The sequence below is a fragment of the Sinohyriopsis cumingii genome, chromosome 1, assembly GCF_028554795.1.
Source record: "Sinohyriopsis cumingii isolate HCF-2022 chromosome 1, ASM2855479v2, whole genome shotgun sequence".
Classification (NCBI taxonomy): Eukaryota; Metazoa; Mollusca; class Bivalvia; order Unionida; family Unionidae; genus Sinohyriopsis; species Sinohyriopsis cumingii.
Window position 1 is genome coordinate 192,057,250 of NC_142961.1, and position 20,075 is coordinate 192,077,324.

Consider the following 20,075-nt stretch of genomic DNA (forward strand, 5'->3'; position numbering starts at 1 on the left):
AAACTACAATTGGTCTTTAAATTCAGCACATTTTTTTTTTCGCAACACTAAACTTTTATCATGGGGAGAAGACAAGAAGTAGCAACTGAACTTTTGTGTTTTTAATATCAATTTGAGTGAAACGGAATTTAAAAAGCCTTAAGAAAAGTTTAATTTTAAAAAATCATAAGATCCGCACTAGATAAAATAAATAAAAGATTAAAAATGGGTTTAAAATAATGACACATTTGTGACCTTTTTGATCTAAAAATGAGCCTTATTTCATTCATTCTTTCTTTCCCATTCATATGCCTTAACTAATAGTTCGATGCATGCATGACATTTAACAACATATCTGAAAAGTATATACGTCATAATTGGCAGCAGTTTTATTCGCAGTCTGTAAATGCTCAAAAGATGACCTTGACATTAATTTTGGTACCTTACAGGATAAAACTTTTCCTTACTGTATGGTTGATCTTCAGTTCAAGTCAGGTGTGTTAATGAATATTTAAATATATATCCAGCCAAAGAATGATGAAGATAGTCACGTGACTTTTTTCTGTAATAAATGGGGACCAATATATATAATGCGAGCTGTACGTGGCATTTATTTACCCTAGCATCTTTCATAATTGTGGAAACTTGACTTGGCCTGATCCTACATCCGTCTGATTTTCCAGGTTTGGGGTAAGTTATTAAGATAGCAAAAGTTATATCTTACTTGAATATAATGACACGTACGTTAATTGAGTAAACCATTACTTAAGTATTCTGTTTTTCAAATTTGTAATGATTTGTCACCGTGAAGTGTAATTCCATTAACGAGAAAGAGGATGAATTAATTAATATAATGCACAACCGGCTTACTTCAATTATCTAATGTTTTTTAAAATATTTCCATTGTTGTATATTTGTTATATTTCTAAGCTTGAACAATTGTTATCTTTCAAAATTCGTCTTTATCACATGGACCTCGAATACATGTTTTGACAAACTGACACTATAATGCGAAAGGGCTCGCACGTGCACACACTGGGGACCACCCCCACCCCTTTCCTTATGACAGCATAGATGGGTGCCAAACTGTGTACCCCTAATTCTGTCTGATACACTCACTGTTCCTGATAAGTCAACTCTGTATCGTCAGTTCATCTTGAGGCACGTTTAGGTCCTCTGTATTGGACCTTCATCTTGAGGCACGTTTAGGTCCTCGGTATTGGACCTTCATCTTGAGGCACGTTTAGGTCCGCTGTATTGGACCTTCATCTTGAGGCACGTTTAGGTCCTCTGTATTGGACCTTCATCTTGAGGCACGTTTAGGTCCGCTGTATTGGACCTTCATCTTGACGCACGTTTAGGTCCTCTGTTTTGGACCTTCATATTGAGGCGCGTGACTTTTGTTTACGAATTGAATGATTGTTGTGGCCATGCGACGATATATCATTTTAACTTCGACAAAATGGTGTGTGTGTGTGTGTGTGTGTGTGTGTGTTGTTGTTGTTGTGTTGTGTGATTTGCATTTTAACGTAGTTTTAAAAAAATTTCAGTCGTATCGCTACGATGTTTGCAGTATGTCAGTTTATAGTGATGCCTAGCACTGGGGCTTCATGCCGCAGACATGTAGCATCATGTCCCACCCAGTCACATTATTCTGACACCAAGTCGACCAGTCCTAACACTAACCTCTTAACGCTGTGCGTCTAGCAAGGCAGCTGCTGTACCAGTTTTATAAGTCTCTGGTATGACTCGGCCTGGGTTCCAACCCGCGACTTCCTTCATCAGAGGCGGACGCTCTAACTTCTTATGCCACCGGAGCGGTCGACAAAATGGTTTTTATCACATAATTATCCTGCGCTTTTCGTGTGGACCAGCACATGCGTGAAGAGATCAAATTTTAATACTTTTATAAGGGACAAAAAATACCCAGTTATAGAAACAATTTGTCAGAAAATCATAAATCCACGGCATATAGGGCAAATAATTTTCCTCCAGTCGGGTAGACTGGTGCGCTGAAATTCTTCAAACGAAACGGAAAGAACGGCAGGCATACATGGCTAAACGTTGGAAAGTACGCCTGATATTATTGGACTTCCTTTGTACAGTTAGCATTTAGTTCTAAAATGGAGAAGTAACTTAGTCCTTTGAGTTGAATCTTGGTCATCTATTGAAAACAAATATTTCCTTTCACGCAAGAAGAATTATTCATACACTTAAACACTCGTGTTTACTGTACGTCATATAATTTCAACGAGAGAATTTTTGTTTTATTTGCGCTAGAACTGGTATATGATATAGTATTCAGCATCGATATCTTACGATCATAATGTTGAATCGACTTGCGAAACTTGTATGAATCAAATATGTGGTTTACATTTAATTTAATAATGGCATGCCTCTCAACCATGTAATACAATCACCGACCACGAAAGGATATGTACTACATTTTAGCACAGAGATGGCTTGAGACACGTATTTCACCCATAACAGCAATTCCAAATCACAAAATGTTCGTGCTATTGAATAGCAAAGGGCAGTAATACAGTCCCATATAATTATAAACAACCACAAACTACCTAACTTAACACGTGCGTCAACTAGCTGTAATGCTGAGGGATACATTTTAATAGCGAATGACGCTAATTGCAATTTGGCGTATTCCAGGTTCAAATTCATTAACTATTGTAAAAGCACAGTAATTGGTGGCACAGCTTTATGCTCAGTTAGGTCAAACTTTTGCGATAAAAGAAGAATCGAAGTTATAAATAGATTCTACTTCAAGCAGAACTATCCCATACAATATTTTGAATGCGATTAAGATATCTTTGTTTACAGACATTTCAGCACCCCTCGGAACTTGTTATACTCGATTAAACTAGAAAGGGGAAAAGTACAAAGTGAACAATATTAAACATGGTATTATAAGAATGGCTTCGGCTGCTGTGATATTTACATAATCCAATATCAGCTTACAGTAGACAAGTTATTATAAAATGTAACAACTGTTGATAAATGTCGATTAATTTGTGATATACAGGGAACTGTAACTATTACACGGCAAAATAATACTGAGATTTAAGTTTCAAGTTTCGTGGACGAACTTACAGTGCGTTTCAGATTGACACAGTTATCCACTCCTCCTTGAGGTCACACGCACACCGATTCAGTTATCCTATTCAATTTCATATTACTAGAACTGGTTCGTGCAAATTGAAATCTACCATCTTTCAAATCTATATAGACCGAAATATAGAATATATGCACATTTGTATGACCTTTGACGTTTCATTTCTTCCTAATGGTGTAGTATTCAAACCGTATATACACATGTAGGCTAACCAGAGTAGGTAGTTGTTTCAAAGTACTAACACTCATCTTGTTATATAGGTCATATGTTCATGCAGGTTTACTGGCCGTAATGCTCCTTGGTCACATTATCAACCAACACGCCATTACCACGATATTTCCAGTTACTTTGGGGCCACAAAGCAGTATGTGAGAACCAAATCTCAAGGGTTGAAAGCAGCATTTAGTACCGTCTTAACTCGCTTACAGTCTGACTGCAAAAAAATATAGATTCTGATCTGCCGTCGCATAATGCTCCTGAGATCTGGGTTTATTTTTGTTTTAAAAAAATTATATATTTTTTTGGTATTGATTAGTTCTAACAAACTGGACGGACCAATCTGCACTTTATGAGACATCAGGTCTGGCTCTGTGAAATTTGCAGACGGAACTCGACGTATAGGCGAGTATATAGAGTGATAAGTTGTTGACATTACAAGCTTGTTTGAAACTGAAGCCGGTTTGCAGGTTCTTAATATAGAGTTTTGTATTGTATGGAAATTACTTGCAAAAAGTAAGAATTAAGTCTGAGCGTAGTGCAGAAAAGGATATAATCTTTTTGCAAATTAGAACACCCCAGTTATCTGTACCGCTAGTAATTTTACACTCTCCGAGTACAGATATCATTCAGTATTACAAACACAGATGCTAGACTGAAATGAGTTTTAAAATGGGTCAGTTTTATTCCAAGGAACATGCGTATTTACGTATTTAGAACACTGTATCCGTTAGATAAATAAGGCCTCATTCTTTTTCATGCAAGGTTAAAATGTAACCCTTCCTAGAGAAAAATGTTCACATACGTTGTTTTTTGTTTTGTTGGGGGGGGGGGGGGGGTTGTTAAATACTCATTCTTGTTGGCTGTGTCATTTATGCCCTAAGGATATTTATATTACAACCTGGAGCCCTCAACCAAAGATGAATGAAGTTTACCATTGATGTACATGTAGATTTCCATTTACAAGTCAGCACGTTTCTCTAAGTGACATTTTAGAAGAGAAAAAAAAGTAAATAAGGCGGGTTTGTGAATAATTTTATCAAGAGTAGTTAACTCGTTTTTTTTCACTTTGCTTCCTTCAACTGGTGTCATGTTTATTGATCGGTGTTGTATATTGTTAAATCCATTTGTTACCTTTGGTGAAACTTCAACATATTTTATGGTCTCATCTTGAGCGAAATATGATACTACAAAAACATTATATTTCACGCAAACACTTTCCGTTCCGATCAAAATTATTTCCCTGTCGGAGAACCAACCAAGGCGAAAACCAAAAATATAACGTGAAATTTACCATTCCTATTCAATAATGAATTTGTGTATTATATTAAACGACCAAATTTTCTCGTTCTTTGTATTCACTACATCCCATTCTCAGTCACATTCAATGTGTATGATTATGTGATCACCATGAGAAGAAATAGATTGTTTAGTGTGAATTTTATTTTAATGCTACATTTTTCCCATAGCAAACAAAATAAGAAACAATAAACCTGTTTCAATACACATAGTATCCTCGACTTTTTGGTCGATATAAGAGTGATTTTTAAAGGATTAAAAAAAATTATGTTGAGAATAGATGCAAGAGAAATTATACAGAATACGTTTACAATACCAGTAATGACTGGTTTTGACCTTGTACCCTGCTCTGAAATTAAGTGTTGCTTTGTACAAACTATCGAAAGCACGGTCCATTGTAATCGATATGGATGAAATAGCCGAAAACCGTTTATACCCATATAAGCTTTTCTCGCTTTGTGGTAGATGTATAGCTAGGTGGGCAGTTATGAATACGTAATTAAGGTGAGTTAAAGCAACAAAGAAATTCAAGGGGAGAACTAAAGCTGATTTGTCGTCATTGTGATGCCGGAAGACTAAATAGATGGATTAAAACAAGGAGCTAAAACCAGTCACGGCTGGTCTATCAGTCCGCAAAAGAGCAGTTTGGACCTTTTTACAGCTTACCCGACCTAGATATAGGCAAAACTACACCATAAATGCAGGAAAATAGTACATACATTAATATAAGCACGTTTCTTCAAAAAGGAACGCTGGTGTAACTGCGGGAAGACATAACTTTCTATTATTATAATTCACGCCTTTAACTCTTCAGCAAGAGATGGGCTCGTGTTCTTCGGGGATGAAGAGACTCAAACCCAAGACAATATTGGAACTCAGCCACCAGATCGGAGATATTAAGGTGACAGATGGAGAAATTCAGGAATGGTATGAATCCTTCCGATCTTATCTAATGCCCGGCTGTTCGGTGCTGACTATGGACGATTTTCACAGAGTGTTTTCTCAGATCTTCCGCGGAGATACAAGAACTTATTCCCAGCATGTGTTTCGCTCTTTTGACGTCAATCGGGATGGACGTGTTGACTTTAAAGAGTTCTTGGTCGGACTGTACGTGTCAGGGTGCAATGACATCAGAAAGAAACTAAGTTGGGCATTTCGCGTCTATGATGTTGATGGGAACGGGAAAATCAGCAGAGAAGAGATGACAGGCGTAATAAGTGTAAGTATTATTTTGAACAGATATGAAGAGAAGAAGAAAAAAATTAGTAATAGCATGAAAGATTTATCAACAAGCGCAATCAATGGAGTACGAGTTTGGGGGCTTCATTGCCAAAGCGTTTGCGTGAAGGATGGTGACCATTAGTTTTTCATGCACAACTTAACATAGTCAGTAACTCGTGTATGCGTGTGTGTGTGTGTGTGTGTGTGTGTGTGTGTGTGTAATTTGAATTTTTAACGTAGCATTAACGGTTTCTCAGTCATATCGCTACGATGTATGCAGTGTTGCAGTTTATAGTGATGTCTAGCAATCGGCGTCATGCCGCAGACATGTAGCACCATGTCCCACCCAGTCACATTATTCTGACACCAGGACGACCAGTCCTAACACTAACCTGTTAATGCCGAGCGCCAAGCGAGGCAGCTGCTAGTATCATTTTTATTAAGTCTTTGGTGTGACGCGGCCCGGGTTTGAACCCGCGACCTCCCGCATTAGAGGCTGACGGTCTAACCACTAGGCCACCAGAGCTGTCTCGGTAACTAATTATTCGGATCCTAACTTTGGTGGCAGAATTGCAAAGGTTCGTTGCTGAAAAGAGCTATTACTACTTAAACTTGTCAAATACCTATGAAATATGAAATATTCTGGCTCTCTAATGGGCTTAATTAATGCTAAAATACATGATAGATACATGATGAACAAATCTCATCGGTTTTAAATTATGAATTATGTAACCTTAGCCATTACTTTCCTTCACAGTTCAAGTATCATTAGCAATAAACTGCGGTAACACTTTAATGTAATTTAGGTAAATAGTGAAAGCCATACTATTACATAACGAGTAAAAGAGCGGATAGATATTTTAGCTTTTAATTTGCTTCTACGAATATGCGAACCAAGAAGGTCACCTTAACTGATATATTTGAAAGAAAGAGAAAAAGAAAGAAGAAAAAAACGGGCTAAAACCAAAGATGCATCATCAAGGGTTACATCACTATTATTACCATTCAAAATTGCCCTATATATTAAAGCAATAAAGCAATAAAAATGACATCATCAGAATAAAAAAACTCAAAGCCCGAATTGACGAATCGCCATAGCAAAGAGAGATCCGCCTACTTAGTAGCACACCGATTTAGGTAAATATAAAAGTCTCTATTCTTGCAAAATTATCTGTTGAGAGTTAAATGAATTCTTGCTGATTACGTTCGAGCGATACATTTTCAAGTTATTACTATTTCAATTTACATAAGTGGATTTGGTGATGACGTAATAGTTTCATTGTTAATAACGAAAATAGCCCGGTTGTCTAGTAAACAGGCAGGCTAAAAGATCGTCTATCATGCATTTATTAAATACTCTTTGTTTTTAAATAACTAACACATATTCTATATATTATTTACTGTTTAACTGAGGTATTTTTTAAATTAAAATTAAGCAAATAAATCTAATAAACAAGAAAAGATGCCGTACATCTAAATATTCGACTGGTTATTGATCGGTACCCCTACTGCAAAAATCATTGATTGAGCTGTATCAATAATGCATACAAACCAAATTACATATACCAAGATTTAGTATTTAATTACCCTTTACATGCAAGGAGATGTACTGTATGAGGAAGAAGAAAAAAAAACGTTTCAACGTATATAATAATACTTGATAAATATAACTGAAATGCTCCCTCTCCACTCCGCCGAGAATGAAAACTATATTAGGGAGGAGATTCTGACTCCAATCCTATGGCTTTGCGTGCATATGTTTAGCCGAATGAGCTGTGATAACCAGTAATAAGACGGCTATTAGAATGGTCTGTGTGACGTTTTACTGAGTAAACTGATGTTTCGATCAGTAAGGTTCCAAAACTGTACAGTATAATTTAGAGACGGATTAGAAACAAAACTGGACATACTGTTTGCTTCCTTGTATTAACATCGATTGACAAATCAAGCGTCGATAACAATTCCAATGACAAATCAAGCGTCGATAACAATTCCAAAAAGCCTCAGTATTGCAGAAATTCACTCCAGAACAATGTAATCATGTTTATCATTGACCTCAATTCCATGACCGATTTCTCAGAAGAAGAAAAAAAAAAAAGAAAAAGAAAAATGACAACGTAAACAATTCATAATTCTCACTAAGATTAGAAACTTCATTATTACACAAAAGCAATGAATTTAGCTTGCGCTAGAACACACGTTATCATGACATCGTGCCAACTGAGGGCACAAAGAATAGCTCTATTATCGATTACGCAGGTAAAAAGTTAAATTTTAAAGGTACAATTTACTTTCTCATCTCAGATCATATATAACATATTCTGGTTAGCTATATCAGGCTATGCACTGAATTTTTTTTCTTCAAGTTGTTATTTGGCTACATAACAGCATAAACAGTGATATGAAGTCGACGTCAGTAGACAGCATTATTTGAAGAATAAAGAACAAAAACAAAAAAAAACACAAAATAAAAGTAAAATTTGATAAATTTGCCTTACAAAAATTTCATTTTCCAAGATATAAACTGGATTTGACTGTATTGTAGCCTAGATGACAACACGTTAGTTTCGGCATTGATTCATCCTGATTTCATGTTAGGCCATGCCTTGGTTCATTATGATAACATGCTAGGTCTGGCATTGGTTCATCCTGACAGCCTGTTAGGTCAGACCTTGTTACATAATCCTGAAGGTTCTTGTAAATTAATAACTACTAATTAAAAATGTTATATGATACAGAACTGCTTAAAATAACAATTTGCTAATTCTTTGAAGTTTGGGAATTTAGTGAGTTGGTACTATGTCTGTATGTATGTAGGTAGGTATTGTTATGTATGTTTGATTTAATCTGATTTAATTGTTTGTAAGTTTTAAAATCTTTTCATTTTTTGTAAATTTCATTATATGTCAAAATAATTCAGTTCTGTTTACTAGGAACTCATACTTTTTCAAGAAAAAGTTTGACCTTGACTGTTCATTTTAGTAAACACATAAGGCTGACCTGGTTCCGACCATAATTCAAAATTAGTAAAAGCCACGTAAACAAGTTCTTTTTTTATTTATTTTTATTGTGGGACTAATAAGAGTGAGATCGATGCTGTACTGAATACGTGATCCTTTACATGTAAATAGTTTTTTAGTGAAGTAAACAACTTTTATTCTTGGAGTAAAATGATTGGTTCTTATCAAGGACATACAGGAGATAGTGATTATTTTTTATATATGTAAACATGATCACGTGACCCTTATCTGGGGCGTAAAATTCAAGTTTTAAACCATCGTTTTAGAGGAAAAAAACACACACCCTGGGCTTAAAAGCGCTTGATATCAAGTCGTTTCCTTCTGTTGTAGCCAGCCTTTGAGTTGTATGTTAATTTTTCTTCGATTATTTAAATTCAAAAGGATTAATTCGTTTCTCCGGAAATATTTTTGTGCTCATACTAAATACTTGAACAAAGACAGTTCTTACAAATTTTATTCGGATTTCAAGCATCGGATTACTTGAGATTCTACAAGGAAATGTAAACAACAACATTGTACAGGATACAGCATACGTCATCGCCTTCCATCTTAGATTCTTCGTCGGGACTCGAACCTGAATTCATAAGAACATTTTATTATTAGGACTTATACAATTTTATTCGTGGAGTATTCTTGGATTATTTTTGGATTTGATTCTTGAAACCTCAAGTTTTTTTTTCTTCATTTTTTCAGTATTTTTTCCAGGGAAATAAATCATTATATATTTCAAAGCTTGTTGTTTTCACTCTTTCTTGTGTTACTGTTTATTCGAGCCTAAACACGTAATGTGCGTGTTTGTGTGTGTGTGTGTGTGTGTGTGTGTCTGTGTGTTATTTGATATAACGCTGACAATATATTATGAAATGAAATTCGGAGCACCGGGTGTCTAAGTGGTCGAAGAAATAGCCTTTACCGCTCAAGCATCTCACCTCTCTAAGCGTGGGTTCGAGTCTCGGGTTCGGCCATTGTGGGTATGTGAGAAAGCTTCCCGTAGGTCGGTGGTTCTTGCGAATTTTCCATGGTTCTTCCTCCACCGGTTATACTAGCCGCCATGTATAGCTTATCGTGTGCGTTAAATCCACAACAACAAAAATAACAATAAAATCAAACTCGTCATAAACAGGATTACACAAGAACGACATTCTAATTTCATATGATACCGCTTTACGACCCATATCAGTGTGCATGGATTTCATTCAGTTGAATATATTATCGCTAATGCTAACTTCAGCAAGCTGGAACAATAACATTTCACTTGCAAATGATTCAATGTCATTTATAATCAATAAAGGCACTACACACATCTTTGCCTGAATAAATTAGATTTGTAATTAATCCTTGAAGTGTAAGTATATTATTAACAGTATGTGTAAATGACCAGAATCAAGCTTGAGCCTTGATATAATTAGCATTTTACTTTGCAATCTCAATGAGTATTTTATTAAAACACGGGTAACATATCCCTTACTACACTAAGTAAACTGATTCGTCTGTAGTTTTTAACGTCACTAACAGGGCCCTATTTGTATGATATAACCTTCGGACCGTAGCTGTGGAAAATAACCAGTATCAAATATAACATTTAATAAAATCTGTATAAAAAGGCAATTCTGTTGAACCTTATGTTATAAATAATTCAATATTTTTTTTCTGGACCAGCACAATTCCGAGGTTTTAACAGCATAATGGCCTTAGACGTTTCATGGTTACTTTTTAATGTTTAAGTTCATCCCAAAAAATCCATATCTTCGTCTATGTACTCATTTTAAGTTTCGATTTCTTCATCGTTTGAAACGAACAAAAGATCCGCAGGATGATTTATTGAAGTAAAAATGTTTGGAAATTCAGATGCAGAAATTGTAAGGTGTTTGCCTCAAGTACATGCCTGTGGCTTTTTCCAGTAATCTTTAACTTTTTTATTTCGGGCTTTTAACATCTTACCATTCTGCTTGTCAAGGTATTGTTTTCTAGATTTGACGGCACTTTCTTGAAATTTTATTAAGATTTGAGCACAGCATGTCTATCCCCTCCCCGGGACATGTCTATAATATTTAGAAATTATTCTTTTCCTGAAATTCCTTTCCAGTTTCTACATCCTGATAACTATAGAACGACGGTTTACTTAATTTACTTGAAACATATCAGTAAAATTGTTTGGGTTTGTTTTTGTTTTTTAAAGAAAGGATGTGTTTCCATGTTAGTGACAGCCTTTAATTATGTGACTACATCATGTATCACCTTTTCACATATATTAGTACTATTTAGCGCTGATAATTATATTATCTGTCTTATATTTCAGATTTTCACAATTAAAATTTGATACAAATTCCTCGCATTTATCACTATTCAAATTTGATACGCATTTATAACTGTTCCAAATATATCTGCTACGCCTTTTCGTTTCATCTGCCGTAGACACTTGCGAACTACATACATAAATGTTATCAATAGAAAAATATAGACGAAAGTAGTTAGAAAAAAATATTCGGTACTCATACGACAGGAATCAAGGCCAGTAACATAATCCACTAACATTGTACCTTTGCCCTTCATAAAAGCAAATTCAGTAGCACTTCATATTCCATTAAAAATTCGTAAATTTATCATCTTGCAAATATCTAAAAGTATATACCATTTTTATTGACTAGACTTTGGTCTGTCGACATACCTAGAATGTTGCAGTCGCTAATATAGCCATCCAGGTGACGATAAGCAAGATGTATCGCGTTAAGCGGAATCTGAGACGGTGCGCGTTCCAGCATTAGAATCAGCCACAGTCTGCATATCATTGATATAATTTATACATTCTTTACAATACGTGTAACTTAGTAAAGACTTAACGACGTGATACCCCTGGTACTACAACACATAAATGTAAATATTTATCCTAAAATAGCTTGATTTGCATTTGACACGAACTACGAGAGGTATTAAAAACGTTCTGAATATTAACGCGCTGTATAACGAAGTTATTTATTGCTGAGCAGTACGTTAGTACCCATCAAAGTTTTTCCCGTGCACCAGTCCCCAATTTCTCAGACTGCCTATCCACTTAATGAAGTGCATTATGTATTCGGGTACAGGTTCATACACTGCCTAACTGCACTTGTACCCGCATGATGGCATTTAAATCGTCTGCCCCACCGCAAACTTTAGATAACGGGATTCAGTAAAAAATCAATCAGAGATAAATCAGGGATGAGTTGAGGATGTAACCAATTTTGAGTGTTGTGCTTCTTTGTCGAGTTTGTCGCGACGGCGGATTTTGTGCGCCGGTGCGTTGTCATGGAGCAAATCGAAACATCGAATACGGGGTGCGCGGACTGGTGGTTTGAGTAGTGTTCCACAACTTTTAACAAGAATTTGGAGGCATAAAGACCTATTATCAGCGTCAGGCATAGGTACCTGGACGACTGGTCCATTTGCATCGAAAAATAATGTATATAAAATCTTGACAAGCCGACTATGTCTAGCGATGTTGTGGTCTGCTTGTTGTCTCCGATCCAAAATGAATGATTCTCCATTGAGAAAGCTTAAAAGTAAAAGCATGTCTTGAAACGTCTCCGATCACAAGTTTCATATATATATATATATATATATATATATATATATATATATATATATATATATATATATATATATATATATATATATATATATATATATCTGTGTGTGTTTGTGTGTGTGTGTATGTGTGTAATTAAATACTCATTTGGTATCAACGATTTTCCGATTTAGTAGCTATACATTCATGTAATTCAACACTCGTTCAGTGTCGACACTGCTTCTTATCTATACATTCATGTAAGTTGAAACTGCTTCATGTCCATACATTCACGTAATTCAACACTCGTTCAGTGTCGACACTGCTTCTTATCTATACATTCATGTAAGTTGAAACTGCTTCATGTCCATACATTCACGTAATTCAACACTCGTTCAGTGTCGACACTGCTTCTTATCTATACATTCATGTAAGTTGAAACTGCTTCATGTCCATACATTCACGTAATTCAACACTCGTTCAGTGTCGACACTGCTTCTTATCTATACATTCATGTAAGTTGAAACTGCTTCATGTCCATACATTCACGTAATTCAAAACTCGTTCAGTGTCGACACTGCTTCACATCTATTCATTCATATAATTCAACTCTCGTTCATTGCCGACACTGCTTCATATATATGCATTCCGGTACTTCAACACTCTTTCGGTATCAATACTTGTCAGTATCTAACGAAAAGAAAAAAAAAAATATGCTATTAACAATTGTTAAATTTTCGATTTTACCACAGTGGTGAAATGCTGTTTCATAAATTTGAAATAGACATAATAGTTAAAAACGTTCCATCTTCAACTATCATGGAAATGAAGCCATTTAGTCGACATGATCTTGTAAATCGGGATTAAAAAAAATTAAAAGTGAAATCAATTTTCCTTGTAAATTTTCCACTGTAAATGAAAATACCTGAATATCTTTTTCATTTTCCACAGGCGATTCTAAGGCTATTTTCCCAAAGATACACGTTTGTCAGCCCAGCTTTACTCGTGGACAATTTCTTTGAGGATGCTGATAAAAATCAAGATGGCGTCTTGGATTTGGAAGAGTTCATTGAGGCCTGCCAGAAGACCTCTGTACTTGCCGACATCTTGCAGTGTGATGCATCCGCTTCTAAAATTATAACAACTTTTTCATCTGAACCTAATTTTGTTAAATGTTGTTAGAAAGAAAGCCCTTTATGTGCATTACACTGCTGAAAGGATTTTGTATCCAGTTATTTTCAGTCTTACCAATCATGAATTTATATTTCTGTATATGAAAAATGCAGTGATAAAACCCTTTTGAATAGCATGTCACTCTTTACCCAAGTATTCCATGACTTCGTTCTGTCTTTCATCTTGTTTTAAATAAATTTAATGTAATTTAATCAGCGCATGTATTGCTGATTTTGCTTCTTTTGTTGCATGGTGGTGGTGATATAAATATGGATACAGTTTAACTGCATATTGCATCTCACATTGCTGTATATAGCGGTGATATCAATAAGGACATAATTTAAATGTATATCGCATCTCACATTGCTGTATATGGTGGTGATGTCAGTAAGAGCATAATTTAAATGTATATCGCATCTCACATTGCTGTATATGGCGGTGATATCAGTAAGAGCATAATTTAAATGTATATCGCATCTCACATTGCTGTATATGGCGGTGATATCAATAAGGACTTACTTTAAATGTATATCGCATCTCTATTTGCTGTATATGGCGGTGATGTCAATAAGAGCATAATTTAAATGTATATCGCATCTCACATTGCTGTATATGGCGGTGACGCTATTAATTAAGGATACAGTTTAACTGTAAAATGCATCCCACATTGAAAAATACTGATCCCGAGTGCATGTGACAAAGGATGCCCGACCTTGCGAGGGCATCCTACGCCACATGAACGAGGGCCCAAACGTTTTCAACAATCAGTCAATAACCTTTTTATTATATACTTAATAATAAGCATGTTAATCGTGCTTTCATATTAAAGGAATAATACAACCGAAACAATACATTTATTATGTTTTCTTTTCATATTTTACATCTTGTTCAGTTTATGAATGAAACCCCAGTACTGCGCATTAATATACACTATTTTAATACTATGAACGCGCGCGTCAGTAGTGAGCATAAAACAAAGCTTGCAAATGAGAATGGACTGTTATATTGACAAAGAAAAACAACGAAATATTGAAGCAAATATTTATATGAGGAAGAAAGGGCTCAATAGGTCAATGGAAACTTAAGATACAATTATGAAAAGTTGCGACAGAAACAAATCCTCGAATGTGGTCTTTGTGGGGAACTTGTTCGTTGTAAGATTATGCTGTCATAGCCAAAGAAGTACATGAGAAGGGTAGATTTGCAACAGTAGTGTTCATCAAGACTGAAGATTATTCCGTCTGCTCATTTACGCTTAATATAGAGACGTACGCCGTGATCGATGAAATATTGTTGTGTTCTGTTATCTGCATGATTTTATTTGGTGGCACTCTGGCTTTTGACAGTGTGGTAACTGTTGTTTTCCTGACTAAGCTGTCTTTTCCTCTAATTCGAACACGACTCTGGTATATCAAGTATTGATTTCAGTACGTAAGTGGGAATTATTTGTTTTCACTGTCTGGTTAACTGTATTAGGCATTACTTTGAAATCATTGATTTCAGTACGTATGTGGGAATGATTTTCTTTTGCATGTTTGGATAACTATTCCTGGTGATGAATTGGAATCATTATTTTTGCTAGAGTAAAGTTGTTATTCACAGACATTGTTGTATAAACATGAATATGAATGTTGTTCTCTAAAAACAAATTGCCGGTAATTATTTTAAAAATAAGGACAAATATAGGCAAAAGTTAATAAATAAGGGAGAAACCATTTGAAAGATATGAGCTGCAAAGCAGCTTTTAAATTGTTTCGACTCCATTGTAAGTCAGCTGAAATAGGCATGTCCTTGATTTACAACTCGTAATTTGTTTTTATTAGTAATTACATATTATAGGTCATACCTACGTCCTAAGGAAACTTCTGAAAGCAAGAATAGATCCAGTTCTTTGAAATTTCTGGAAATCATTGATGATATGAATAATTTCGCACTGAACAGCATTAAATATTATATATATATATATATATATATATATATATATATATATATATATATATATATATATATATATATATATATATATATATATATATATATGCAATAAACTGACAACGAACAGTGAAAAACTAGTATCTGACTAGCATGCTCGCTTTCGACTCTTAATGAGTCTTTTTTAAATACAAAAACATAGACAAGACAAACAAATAAAACACAAAAACTGTTGTGTTTGCAAAACTTTACATGGCTGTTTCTACAGGAATTAAACCTTTAAATTTATTATGTTGCAACTAGTTTATTTCAACTTGTTGCGGATGCTGGATAACGTTTTTATTGACCTAAAAATCGATGAGCCATAACGACATAAATTGTTTATGTAAATTTATGCAAGCGCAAATTATATCCCGGATATATCACAGTTATTGGTTATTAAGCAAATTTAGAGAATTATTTAAAAGAAAATGTGTCGGCTGCAAAAGATCATTTTATTTGTGTATGGCTGTCTTTTCTAGTCTTCTTGGTTTAAACCACTTGGTTTCAATGTTCTAAGGCGGCGTATCTAGTAAGATTCCTTTTCTTTCCGGTTCTGGAACTTCAGTTGGGGTTGTGAGCAATAGCAATAAGTGTTATATCACTGAAAGTGTGGCCAGGAAAGGAGAAGTGTTCTGCGATCCGGCTTCTGTACAGCTTCTTTGTCATCCAGTCAGACCTATGAAGGTTGATCCTTTTGTGTAGCCTTTTAGTTTCTCCGACATACTTAAGGCTACAGATCTTACGTGTGATGAGATAAATGACATTCTCTGTTTTGCACGTTTTGTTTGGACCATGTATGTTTAATATTTCTCTAGTCACTGTGCTTGAAAATGTCTTGGTCTCCATCATATGTTGACAGGTTTTGCACCTTTTATCGCCACAGGGGCCAGATTAACTAGGGAGGTCTTGATTAGTGATTGGCGTAAGCTTCGTCCTGACTAGGATGTCCTTGAGGTTCTTTTGGTCTCCGATAGACTACTACAGGTCTGTTCGAAAGGATTAACTTTAGTACGTCCGACGATTCCACGACGAGCCAGTGTTTCCCGATGATTTTATCTACTTTGGGGTTGTGTGGATGGTAGGTCAGGATAAATGGTATCCTATCGACCTTTTCCTTCTTTCCATCGCGGTTTGTTTGTTTAGTCCTTTGTGTTGCCTCCGTAATCAGGTCTTTGTCGTAGCCTCTGTAAATTAAATGTTTAGATAGCTCTTCGGACATTTTCAGGAATGTTTCATCGTTGGAGCAAATTCTGCGTATCATCAGTGCCTGGCTATATGGGATGTTCCTAATGCAGTGTTTTGGATGACAGCTGGTTGGGAGTAGATACTGGTGTTTGCCTGTTGGTTTCGAGCAGATATCTGTATGGAGTTTGTTTTCTACGAGTTTGGTTGTTGTGTCCAGAAAAACGTGGTTTGAACTGGAGACTATTGCCGTGAATTGTTTTGAAGGATGGAAGTTGTTTGCCTTTGATATTCATCCAGACTTTCTCTTCCATGTTGCCACTTCATTTCCATATCATCGATAAAGCGTACCCACTTGTAATGTGTAAGTTCAACCGATACTAAAAGTTGACCCTCCAGTTTTCCCATAAAAATATTAGCATACGAAGGGGCTCTCTTTGTATCTATTATGATTCCATTGATTTAGAGGTAGTTTTCTTCATTAAATTCAGAGTTACTGAATTTTAGGACAAGCTCCAGGAGCTGGACTAGGAAGTCAGTGGGCGGATTGTCTACAGTTCTTGTTTCCTCTGCTTCTCTACACGCCTGTATCCCTTCGTTGAGCGGTATGTTAGTATACAAAGATGCGACGTCTAGGGAAATAAGCAATATAAATAAATAAATAAATAAATAAATATATATATATATATATATATATATATATATATATATATATATATATATATATATATATATATATATATATATTTATCTGATTTTATATATATATATATTTTTTTATCTGATTATATATATATATATATATATATATATATATATATATATATATATATATATATATATATATATATATATATATATATATATATATATATATATATATATATATATATAATCAGATAACAGTATGATAACCCTGTATAATTTGTAATAACTTATGTTGTATTTGTAATATTTGATGAAGTAAATGTTGACCTTGTATATATTTTACTGAATACATGTATATTTGTTTTTATCTGCAAAGCCATGATGTAATCTAGCTTTTAGCTATAAAATTCACCCTGGATAAATAATGTATATTAGTATTATTATTATTATTATCATTATTATTATTATTATAATCCATCCGCCCACCCCCACCCCAAAAAAGAGCCTTATATACAAGCAATACTGGAAGTGTGGGAGCTGCTCCACAACCCATGCAACAACCTATCTTATTGACTGTGGTCAAGTAATACTCTGTCAAGCCCAGATTAAAGTGAATGGAGGCCGTGCCCTCCCTCCCCCCCCCCCAAAAAAAAAAAAAAAAATCTTTCGAGCAACTGCTTCTTTTGCCACGCCTTTAACCCGTCCTTGCTCCCAGTGACCATCAAGGTCATGTTAATTTTGCAGTTTATTCACCTTGACTGAGAGGAGAGTGGTGTTTGCGTGGCGATTGAGCAACTGATAGTGTTGTATCGAATAGATTATTATTAATGCGGTTGAATGTGATATCCTGGAGTATTCTTAAGACGCCATTTTGGGGCATCTAAGGTGGGATTTGCTAAGTACTATAGTAATATGAAAGACAGTGTGCAAATAGATAATATGTCACATGGCACCATGTTGTCAGATTACAGAAACAAGGATGATTAGGCCGCATGCGATACTCACATCACCTGGGAGGTGAAGAATAACACTCCTTCTATGCTTCTACATATATTCGTCATGTACGATTGAATTCTTTATCTGAGCCTGGAACATCAGTTAGTGTTTTTCTTGTGTTCTTGCTTTTCTCTTGAATTCAGATGAATGATTTTATCTTTTAGTCTTAGTCTCAAGGACATATGTTGGTATCTGACTCTAAAGGAAGCCTGGGACAAAATCAGACTTGTTGAACATCTTTTACATGGGTATGTTTGCACAACGACTAACACTATGCGATTATACTAGGACTAAAGAAAGACATATCTGCATATCAGTAGTACATGAATTTAAACCTAATGTTGAACGTGATTGGGTAACCTTTACTAGCTGCATATAAATATCAAAACAACAATGGAGTAGAGTTCACCCATCTCCACACCTGGGCATAGCACATAAAAGATTATTAACACCAGATCTCTAACTGAATCATTATAGTTAGGTATCTAGGTCAATGCATATAAATCTTGGATGAATTCAGTGCCCGAGAGTATCGCATGAATTCGTACTTATCTAAGCTATGCCGTATCGATGGAAACGTAACCGATATCTCACAAAAGTAGAGAATTTACCGCCCAATATTTTGCAACAGTTATTCATTAAAATCAGTGTTTGTCTTTTTAATGGTTAAAATTTCTGTTGAGATAATTTCGCGGTTGATTTTGGTATGGTCAGCGTGACAAGTAACCATTAAGTGTGTGTGATTTGGATTTGTAACGTAGCTTTAACAATTGTTCAGTCATATCGCTACGATGTCTGCAGTGTGGCAGTTTATAATGATGTCTAGCACTGGGGCATCATGCCGCAGACATGTAGCATGATATCCCACCCAGTCACATTATCCTGACACCGGGCCGACCAGTCCTAACACTAACCTCTTAATGCTGAGTGCAAAGCGAGGCAGCTGTTAATACTATTTTTGCAAGTGTTTGGTATGACTCGGCCGGGGATCGAACCCACGAACCCCCCGCAGCGATTTAAGTTTGAAGCATTGAGTTTGACGCTTGGGCTAGACTCGTAATAAACTGTTGACTGCGAGGGATGAAATCTACTCAGACGGGGGCATGAATTGAATTTTAATTAGAGTCCGTTCGATAGCGGTCCAACAGGAAAGTCAATGTAGGTTTATGGTTAATTTAAGGTTTTAAAGTAATCTCCCCCGCGATATTAGTCAGAGCTTTTTTTGCCGAAAAGGGAAGCTGTCTCCAAGATCAGTAAAAAAAAAATACTCTTCTCATAAAATAAAACCGTCCAAGGGACAGGAAGTCTGGAAATTTGAAAGACCCGAAACCAGAGAAGATATAGAGGGAATTCTCTGATGACAAGCGAGTGAGTGCTCGGAAAGGCACATAGGTATTGTCTCAGTTGCATACAGTATGTTCACTGGTGTAAGACTGTAATTATTTGTTGAATTTATTCGTTTTAAATTCATGTTGTAATTTTCCTTTAGCTCAGAAAATAAAACGTGCATTCATGGACTGGAGTGTTATACGATTAATGTATTGTAAGAATGTCATACAACATTTCACTGATATGAATGAGTACGGATTTAGTGGTTTTGTATGTAATAGAAATCATAAATCGTAGGTATTTCATGCATTTCTTCTGATTCGAATTGTGAGAAGTAAATTAACGGTCTTAAATGATTTGTATTATT

At 35.3% G+C, this 20,075-nt stretch overlaps 1 protein-coding gene across 1 annotated transcript; it reads left to right on the top strand.

The window, feature by feature from the left end:
• The first annotated feature begins 595 nt into the window (after positions 1-595).
• On the top strand, positions 596-14,428 carry LOC149808592 (neurocalcin homolog). The gene is made up of 3 exons (XM_089979709.1): positions 596-669; positions 5,436-5,840; positions 13,358-14,428. The coding sequence occupies exons 2-3, from the start codon at positions 5,442-5,444 to the stop codon at positions 13,586-13,588; spliced, it is 630 nt and encodes a 209-aa protein (XP_089835835.1). The 5' UTR covers positions 596-669; positions 5,436-5,441; the 3' UTR covers positions 13,589-14,428.
• Positions 14,429-20,075: the final 5,647 nt, after the last annotated feature.

Excerpts from the sequence above, each read along its gene's own strand:
- LOC149808592 (XM_089979709.1), top strand. The coding sequence starts at position 5,442 with ATGGGCTCGTGTTCTTCGGGGATGAAGAGACTCAAACCCAAGACAATA. Across the intron at positions 5,841-13,357 it reads AGATGACAGGCGTAATAAGT|GCGATTCTAAGGCTATTTTC; the intron begins GTAAGTATTATT and ends CATTTTCCACAG.